This window comes from Plasmopara halstedii, assembly GCF_900000015.1.
Source record: "Plasmopara halstedii genome assembly, contig: Scaffold_614, whole genome shotgun sequence".
Lineage (NCBI taxonomy): Eukaryota > Oomycota > Peronosporomycetes > Peronosporales > Peronosporaceae > Plasmopara > Plasmopara halstedii.
Genome location: NW_020187532.1, coordinates 967,626 through 977,531, shown reverse-complemented (window position 1 = coordinate 977,531; position 9,906 = coordinate 967,626). Strand labels below are relative to the sequence as shown.

General features: G+C 43.9%; 1 protein-coding gene across 1 annotated transcript; it reads left to right on the top strand.

The window, feature by feature from the left end:
- Positions 1–2,736: 2,736 nt before the first annotated feature.
- PHALS_12221 (chitin synthase 1) lies at positions 2,737–5,478 on the top strand (the record flags this gene model as incomplete). The annotated part of the gene is made up of 1 exon (XM_024727729.1): positions 2,737–5,478. The coding sequence occupies one exon, from the start codon at positions 2,737–2,739 to the stop codon at positions 5,476–5,478; it is 2,742 nt and encodes a 913-aa protein (XP_024578277.1).
- Positions 5,479–9,906: the final 4,428 nt, after the last annotated feature.

The following is a 9,906-nucleotide window of genomic DNA, read 5'->3' as shown; positions in this document are numbered from 1 at the left end:
GATGTGCATGGTGTGACCACACCCAAACAAGAATACGGAACGGGGCTAGGTAGCCAGTAGTTATGCATGTATTTAAATTTTACTATATATAGTTAGTACATTTAGGAAAATTTTAACTTTTAAATAAATAAATAAAAATCAGTTTGGAATTCAAAGCGAAGAGACAGCGTTCCTGATTGAACCGAACGCATTCGTTTGACGCGGCAGCAACAGTAAACGCACTCAAACGTTCGCCATGCTGTCAGCAGCTAAGATATCATGTCACATACGTTTGTGGTGCTTCCAGACGTACTACAGCGTTCTTGATTGAAACAGACGCCCTCGTTTGACGCGGCAGCAACAGTAAACGCACTCAAACGTTCGCCATGTCGATTAGCCTTGGGAAGGCAATAATGACTTTGAGCCATTATCATTAATCATCAATGATGATTGATGATATACTTCTATATGCGGTTTTTGTGTACATTCGGTCATAATCTCATGGTAGACTTATAAGCCGTCAATAGTATGTACAAGATTGTAGCCAGTTATACTGCTATTCGAATTTTTACTCAGACTTTACTTTAATGGCAGGCCCATTACTTTTGTAGGAATGTAGATACTTATAGGCCAAAAATTACGAAATGCTTATTTGCTATATTAAGCTTGACTCTGGTGACTCTAGTAGCGATTATGTTATCCATATATAAACATAGCAGGAGAACAAGCCTAGTTAGGTTCCACTGACTCAGTCAGACTTTATCATCCAGGTTTTGAAAGATTGCAAAGAAGAATCAATCATTTTTATTTTTCTTGCGAATTTTTGCTGATATTCTGTTTGTCCCGAAGAAATGATATATATATATCTTTTATACTATATTCCACATTGGGATTGTGCGATGATAAATAAGAATTCTTCCAAGTATGGCGTTTCATTGTGAGGGAAGGCTTGTAACGAATGTAAAGTATTTCTTTCTATCCTAAAAAGTGTGTCGCAAACGTTTAGATAATCGATGTAGCATTTTTTACTCTGATATATTCTGAGTAACCCCCCTTAGTTTATGCAAGCTAAGAATTGCTCAGATTTATTAATTTGGAACACGACTGAGGTTTACTAGTGCGTTTCTCTTCAAATTATCAATCAACTTAGTCATGGATCATTCTGCTCCTTGAACATTTTCCAAAACCAGAAATCTGAGCACCGCCAGATCAAAATCTTGCTACTGTAAAATGCATGAAAACTAGTCAGTGGGAGCCTTAGCGCTCACTTTCTGATAAAACTGGGGTTATAGCTCCTGTATCCGAGAAGCGTCAACTGCACAAATCATGACAAATCACCTTCTTCCAGATAAAAAACATTGAGCTCATTGCAGGTCCGTCATTCTTTCATAGCTGGGGCTGGATCGAACTGGCTGATGCAAACAACCGCCATGAATTGCGGTTTAAAGGCCACAAGGCTGAGCAAAATGAGTGATTGAAACTGCTACAAAAAAGTGGGCGAGCTTGTTTTGTAAGCACAAAGTGGCAATGACTTCTATATGATGTGCTAGGGAGGTCTCTTACATTAAATTAACCTAGACAACAAACAGGCGACAATATGGTATTGATAAATGCCTACAAACAGCCGTTTAGTTGCGTTTAGACTGCTTTAATTTGAGCTTCAACGGGTTATATATCATCGAGTCAGAAATATAACAAAGTTGAGTCGATGAATTATGGAGACACTGGGATTCATCTTTCCAGCTACAATGTACCTTTTTCTCAATCGCGCACTAACGAATTTTGTGCATTGTACAAACAATCTGCATCTTAATCTAAAAATGTGATAATGGCCTATTGTATGTTCATGTAGTAATCAATAGCATAAAATTCAGTCCATCTTCATGCTTTTATAGCTAACCAGGGGCTGGCAAGATAAAAGCTTGAATGACATCGTGAGGCAGCACTTTATGAAGGAATGTAGGCCAAATTTTGTGTGATACAAGCAAATAATTGTGTTGCGGTGTCAAATAGATAATGACTAATCATTCGTTATGGCAACTCTCGATCAATTTGGTATGGAGAATTGAATAAGTACTTATTTCTGATTTCTCAAAATAGATATGAGTATCTTAAGACAGATAGGATAAATAGTTGTATTTCTGCGCAGATAACTCTTGTCAGTACATTTATATTTCATCGTGTGAGTTTGAAAATACGAAAAATTGGTAGAAAAATATTTGGTGGAATTCAACTGGACTGCTTTACTCATCCGGCAGAGGAAATTAGCTTGACCTCCACACACACTAGTTAACGATATACTACACTTTTCTGATTATTAGGTACTCTGTCGGTTTTTTTGCACCGTGTACCTTCAATATGGAGATGAATGGGGCATCCCTATAATGTCGTTTGGTCCTAGGATGATTAATATCCGACTAACTAACTTCATGTTACGCTAATCAAGTTCATCACTATTTTTCACTCGCTACTCTCTCCCATCTAACTGATCACATCCGTCGTTGCCGTCCGTTTCCAAGTTACTTGCTTCTGGTCAGACCTTCTAGTCAACGGGTCCACGAGAAAAGACCAGATGGTCTGCGATACGTTAGCTAGAGAAAGCGGCGTCTCTCCCGCTTTCAGAAAACTTTGAGAGACCTGACAACATCAGACGGAAATCCATTGCCTCTGCTACATATATAACTGCCATTATGTAGTTAACGAGCACCTGTTCATCTCGTTTTTTGGTGCGTACTCCACAAGCTTCATTACCTCAAAATGAATGGCTTTCCACCTCCTTCCTCTGGGTACCAGCCTCGCAGTACCGGGCTCCCTCCTCTTTCACACGGTCCACGATCGTCCATGATGTCTATTGAGTACGACGGCATTCCATTACCCCCTCCTAGCATCCGTTCGTGTGGGTCTCAGCAATATGTCACGAGTTATATTCCAACCCAAGCTGCCTTTCCACCTAATAGTGTGCACGACTTGATCTCAAGCATGAAATCGTACGCAAGCGCAACTGATTTAGTGCGTACATATAGTGGTATTCCATCCGTAGAGGAAGCACTTGTGACACTTGATCGTGCGGCACTTGCATTGAATGCAAAGCGGTACCGAGACGCGTTAAAACTTTATCTTGAAGGTGGATATGCCATGGCCAATGTAGCAGAACGTCAAGCGAATCCTAAAATCTGCAATTTACTCACAAGTAAAGGATTTGAAACTCTCAATTGGTGTGCTCGTCTTTGTGATTGGATTGAAGGTCGAGTGAAGGAGAAGCATCCACGTCCAGGAGTGCATAAAGTTGGTATCCCAGTGAACAATTGGAATGAAGATTGGGATGGACCCGATTTGGACGAAGAAGAAGCTCGTCGAATGTGGTACACTCCTGTATATTGTCCTCGTCCCATTGATTTTTCAAACTTGGGATATCGTTTACGGTGTGTCGAGACTGGTCGCCGTCCACGACTGATGATATGCATTACGATGTACAACGAAGGACCACAGCAATTGCAAGCAACGCTTAAGAAACTCATTAACAACTTGACGTATCTGACAGAAGAGTCGAAAAGCCCGGAAAAGATGCTAACCCGATCGTTTGTAGGTAGTGAAGTGTGGCAAAATGTATTGATTTGTATTGTGGCAGACGGACGGGAACAAGTTAATGACAAAATGCTTGAGTACCTCGAAGCAATTGGATTGTACGATGAAGACTTGATGACCATTAATAGTGCCGGTATTGGCGCTCATTGCCACTTGTTTGAACATACACTGCAGCTTACGATGAATGGCAAAAGTTTATTGCCCATTCAAACGGTTTTTGCGCTCAAAGAAACAAAAGGTAGTAAGCTTGAGTCACATCATTGGTACTTTAATGCTTTTGCAGAACAGATTCAACCTGAGTACACGGCAGTGATGGATGTTGGTACTATGTTAACGAAGTCTGCACTTTACCACTTACTCTTTGCATTTGAACGCAATCACCAGATTGGTGGAGCGTGTGGTCAGATTACCGTGGAGAAGCCGTTTGAGAACCTGAGCAATTGGGTGATTTCGGCTCAAAATTTCGAGTACAAGATTTCTAACATTCTTGACAAGTCATTTGAGAGCTGTTTTGGCTTTATAAGCGTGCTGCCGGGCGCTTTCTCAGCCTATCGCTATGAAGCGATTCGTGGAGCTCCATTAGAAGCATATTTTCAGACTCTGAATGTTGATTTGGATGTTCTTGGGCCATTTATTGGCAACATGTACCTTGCAGAAGACCGCATTTTGTCGTTTGAAGTGGTGGCTCGGAAAGATTGCAAGTGGACTATGCATTACGTCAAAGATGCTGTTGCTCGGACGGATATACCACACGATTTGGTTGGACTCATTTCACAACGTAAGCGATGGCTCAACGGCGCATTCTTTGCCACTCTTTTCAGTATTTGGAATTGGGGACGAATTTATTCAGAAAGTAGTCACTCTTTCTTACGGAAATTGGCTTTCTTAGTCTTTTATCTGTACTACCTGTTGTACACAGTGTTCACGTACTTTCTACCAGCAAACTTGTATTTGGCCCTCTATTTTCTCGTGTTTCAAGGATTCCAGCAAAATCGTCTCGAGTTTGTGGACACTTCTGAGTATTCGCAAAGAGTACTGGATGGAGCTGTATACATGTATAACTTGGCATATCTTTTTGGTCTTTTAATGCTGATCATTATTGGGCTTGGTAACAATCCAAAGCACATGAAGCTCACGTACTATTTTGTCGGAGCAGGTTTTGGCGTTATGATGATCCTGTCTTCTCTCGTTGGTCTTGGTATTTTCTTTTCAACGCCAGCATCAATTCACTCTGTCGTCATCTCCGTCTTAACTGTTGGTGTATACTTTATTGGCTCTGCCCTTCATGGCGAGCTTCATCACATTTTCATGACGTTTACACACTACACGGCTTTGATTCCAAGTTTTGTCAATATTTTCACTATTTACTCATTTTGCAACCTTCAGGACTTGTCGTGGGGTACTAAAGGCTTGCACAATGATCCGTTGCTAGCTGCTTCGATGGATGAGACGGAGAAAGGAGACTTTAAAGATGTAATTGCGAAGCGCCGCGCCATCGATGAACGTCGTCGGGAAGAAAGTGAGCGCACAGAGAACAGAAAGAAGATTTTTGAAGCATTTCGAACCAATGTTTTGCTCACTTGGGCCTTTTCCAACCTCATTTACGCTCTGTTTATTGTCTACTTTTCCAGTTCATCCACGTACATGCCCATTTTGTACATCTTCGTTGCTACCATCAATTCGTGTCGTTTGCTGGGGTGCATTGGTCATTGGATTTATATGCACACTGCTAGTCTCCGGAACCGTTTCCTCGACAAATCAGAAGGTGGCAACGGCACTGGTCGCTACCCGCAGAACTCGTACGTGCAGCTTGATGAACACTATGCCGCTCTTGCAGAAGATCAACGCTCGTTTGCGTCTGGACGCGCAAATGTATCTATGCGTGCTATGAACGACATTTCTTTGGCCGCTTAGTAACATTCAATTAAGCGACAGCAAGCAATTTTTCATTCAAACCGTAAGGACAGTAGCCTGCGGAATCATGACACAAATGAATGTTTGATGATTAAATGTGTTTTTCTCTCAATATGGAAGTTTTGAGTGATCAGGTGACCACGATCAAGGTTGACCCGGTCGTTGTTGAAAATAGTCATGTCTTATGATACTTCAAGAATAGTAACCCTGGGTCTTTTGGTATAGAAATACGCTTCCTGGCCCGAAATTCGCAATTACACCAAAGTGCAATGCGAATTTTTAACAATCGCGCCAAAAGTGTAACTACAAAATACCCTCCCCGATTTAATGTTGACCACACTGAATAGGACAGTTCATTTATTACACAAAAAGTATTTGCCAGATAAATAGAACATAAAAACAACATGCCAGATATTTACAAAAATAAAAAATAAACCAAGTGTATACTTGCTCAAGTATAGCTATGTTTACATGTGCACATGTATACATCGCGCAATCAAAAGAAGCCTCAATGTCTGGGGGAAGACTAAACCACAGAGCAAATTAGTCAAACCTCATTCACTTTCACCAGTAGTATTCAAACCACCATTGATTGATTGACAGTACCCACCATCATCTCATTGATCTACTGCTCGCTTAAAAGAAACAGGCTCATAGATGCGGTGTCTGCAAAAATGTTGGTCGTTACAGCAAAACCTGTGATGAAGCTTAATCTTCATGGTTGTCTGGCAGATAATTTCATGCTAGAGATTATTTTCTAGCTTTGCATGGGTCACTTCAACAAAATATAACGATGTTTTATTTTGTCCCTGTCACTTTATGCGCACTGGATGTATTCTTAAACTGTTGTTGGTACCGCAAATATGTTTACAGGTGTAAATATATACAAAAACTACATTTTTTTTTCAAATAAAGGATATTTGTTTATATTTTCTGTTTATCTGGTAGATTCTTTTTCCTTTGTTTTAAGACCCCGAGCAAAGATGACCGCTCCCCGAGCAACACTACGCAAAGATATCGACCATCGACGCTCGTATTGGGGCATACCTGCACAGGAAGTCCTCTTTCGTGCACCATAATAAATGCCTCAATGCAGACAAATGTTCAGGATGTCAAATGATAGAAAGTATGCTTGTTCGATACGCGTCAAATTGTGCAATTATGCGCTTGTTTAACTGTATGTATGTTTGGAGATTTGTTTTGTGAGTAAGTTCTATATTGATCACTCCCCATAGTCTTGGTGTAACGGGGTTACTATGAAGAGTTGGGTCACACAATATGGTGTGAACACACAATAGTGTGGCTACACTTTAACGAAAGTGACTTCGTGGCCAGTAGTTATGCATTGTAATTTAGATATAGGCGGCTTTGCCGCAAATAAAACAAACAAATACAGCTTACATTTTGAACGGAAGAGTTTATTTTCCTTAAATTGTGATTGTTACTACTCTTGGAGTAAGCGGATTGCGATCCGCTACACTCGTACTGGTTATAAATCGAAAGCGAAGGTCAGTGACCATAGCTTAGCTTCCTCTAAGCGAAAGAGCTACGGCAGTCCCGCTGCACTTATTAGCACTTGTAGTCAATTTACACCTGTAGTGTAACGACTGATCATCTGTGAGGATGGAGCAGCTCTTCCATTGCCCCAGGGCATGCAGGACGGGCTCAAATATCCGATGTTTCTGTTTGGCCCTGAGGGCGTGCAACACCTCGCTCCGCAAGGATTTGAAGCGATCGGCGCGCGCCTAGAAGTGTTTTCGAGCTATGAAACATATCTCTTCTAGAGCACCTAGAGCAAAAGTTGTCGGCATCGGCAGCGTCCATGACGCCACCGTCGACGACGGATGATTCTTCCTGACCCAGGCCGCTGATGGTGAGCGTTAAGACCTCGAGAGCAAGGATGGACAGAATCCTTCTCTAGGTGAGAGGTGTCGGGATGGCTATGACATCCACCATACTCCAGACCAAGCAATAGCGCGTGATGCTAGCTATCTCCAAGCTCGGGGTAGAGCGTGAGAATGGGCAATGACGTGCAGCACTTTGGTTGAAGCGGCGTTCCCTCCTGGAAGGAGCAAAAGCTGGAGTATTCACGAGTGTTCTCGCCGCCTAATCAGGCATATCGCGTGCGATCGCGATTCTTTGCTGTCCGACAGGACAAGAAGAAGTTGGTGGACTTTGTCCAGATATTAAGAACTCTCATTGCCGGGATGGCAACAGATCCTCCCCCGAGGTGGTTGCAGTGACCGTCTTCATGGAAATGGCGTGGTCAGGTTTCGTGTGAATCTGACTATTTTTTAAGAAGCGGTGAAATTGGTATTGAATGCCGAATTCAACTTCAAGTCGGCACAACTTGGTTGGGATGGACACCTTCAGAGCTCGTCGAGCGGGCCTTAGTCAATGAATCTCAGCTATGCAGAGAAAGAGGAGGGAGAGCTCCAAGCTGCCGGGTAGCGTCTAAACACCCGACGGCGTTTAGTCTACGGGTTCACTAGTCACCTTCGGACTGGTTGTCGGCGCGTAAAGGTTCATCCAACCGAAGTCCCGCTTCTTATCAGTCTTCTGGTTTGTCGCGGGGAAACGACAAAACCCAGTAGGCGCGGAGCACCCTTCTCGGGAAGAACCGAGTTCTGTTGAGCCTCATTAAGGTAGATATCAGCAGGGCCCAGCCCAGATCTCCGTGCTCCTGAACACGGGACGTGTGTGCGAGCCGGGCTTGCTGGCCGTAAAAGCGACCGTGAAGTGCTTTGAAAAGTCATGGATGATCCTTATCGATTCTGGTGCGTCGGGCAATTATGCTCGACAATATCACGGTCGAAGGAAGTCAGCAGTATTCTAAGGCGCTGGAAGAGCGGTTGAGTGTCATCGTCTCTGTTTGCTTAGCGACGGGGACTTATGTAACTGTGCCGAGAGTCCTGTGGTCTTCGATGTCAATTTTTTGGCTTTGATAGCGTGTAACGCTGCTTAATCTTAAACTTGGATTCAAGGTATGACCTTGCCCTTGGTATAGCATGGTTGAAATACCATGAGCCTTGGATTGATTAGAGGTCGAAAAACTTGGGCACTACGTGTACGTCTCCTGGTGGAGCTTGGTGAGTCAGAAATAGGCTGCAGAAGCGCTATTGGCGCGGGCACTAAACCGGAACAGTCAATGTGCTGGATATCGGAGTATTCGAGTTGTCGAACACCAAAGCTGTTTTGGACGGGAGTCCCGAGCGTGGCTCGCGGGCTGAATGTGGAGTGGCGCATAACACTGAGATTTGCTCAAGTATCAAAGCAGTTGTTGCATGCCAATAGTAGCATGGTCGACCAAGGGACGAGGCATCAAGGGCAAGGTCCTTGTGATGCACATGAAGCGGCACGTAAGTCACTGAGCACTGCTTACTTTTTGAAGCAGTAGCTGCATGCCAAGAGTGGCATGGTCGGACGAGGTCTGAAGCATCTTGGGCAAGGCCCTTCTGATGGTTGAGTGGCACGCTATCCGCTGGACGAAGACTGTGGAAATAGCAGCTCTTTGTCGGATGTTGTTAATAACATCAAAACTCCGATGGAGCAGGAAACGGAGGCACTGGACGACGCCGGGTGCAAACACGCCGCCCAAGGGGTAGTTTGACGTCATTGACGCCTTTTTCCGTGCGAAGCACGAAGCAGGAATGGTGCGTGAGAGTAAGTCTTCCCGTTCGATACCAACGTTTTGTGTCCGAAAACCGAACGGCAAGTGGCGTATCGCTCACGCTTATAATAAGCTAAACGCCGCCACCATTCCGACACAGACGCCGATTCCTAGAAAGAATATCCTCCAGAACAACATGGTTGGCCGCACAAAGGACAGTGCATCGATGTTTTTTACAATTGCTCATGAAAGTGAATGATAATCCGCTCAAAGCGGTGAGTACTGCGAGCGGGACGCTATGGAGTGGCTGGTGACGCCCCAAGGGCTGTCAAATGCGCCAGCAACATTTAATCGTCTTGTAGCACAATTCTTCAAACCCACCGGGCGTATGCACTAACAAACTTCAACGACATCTTCGTCCACAGTCGTGCGGGGCACGGGAAAACAGAAGTGGAAAACCACATTGTCCATTTGAGAGCGGTGCTCGAGTGCATGCGCACGAATAAGCTGTATGCTAATGCCGATAAGTGTAACTTCGACGCGGAAGAAATCCTCTTTTTGTGCTTTATCGGGAGGCGTGGCCTTCGGGCGGATCATGCTAAGGTCAGGGCCATTGTGGACTGGCTGGTTCCAAAGAACCTGAAAGACTTGCGCAGGTGGCTTGGCCTCGTCAACTGCCATTGTCGAATCTCCTTAAGAAGGATACTGAATGGTGTTAAGAAACCGAGTATCGGGAGGCTTTTGACAGGGTCAAAGACAGTCTCCATTTTGCACCAATACTGGCGTTGCCAGTCCTCGATCGTCCTTTTAGTGTCGTA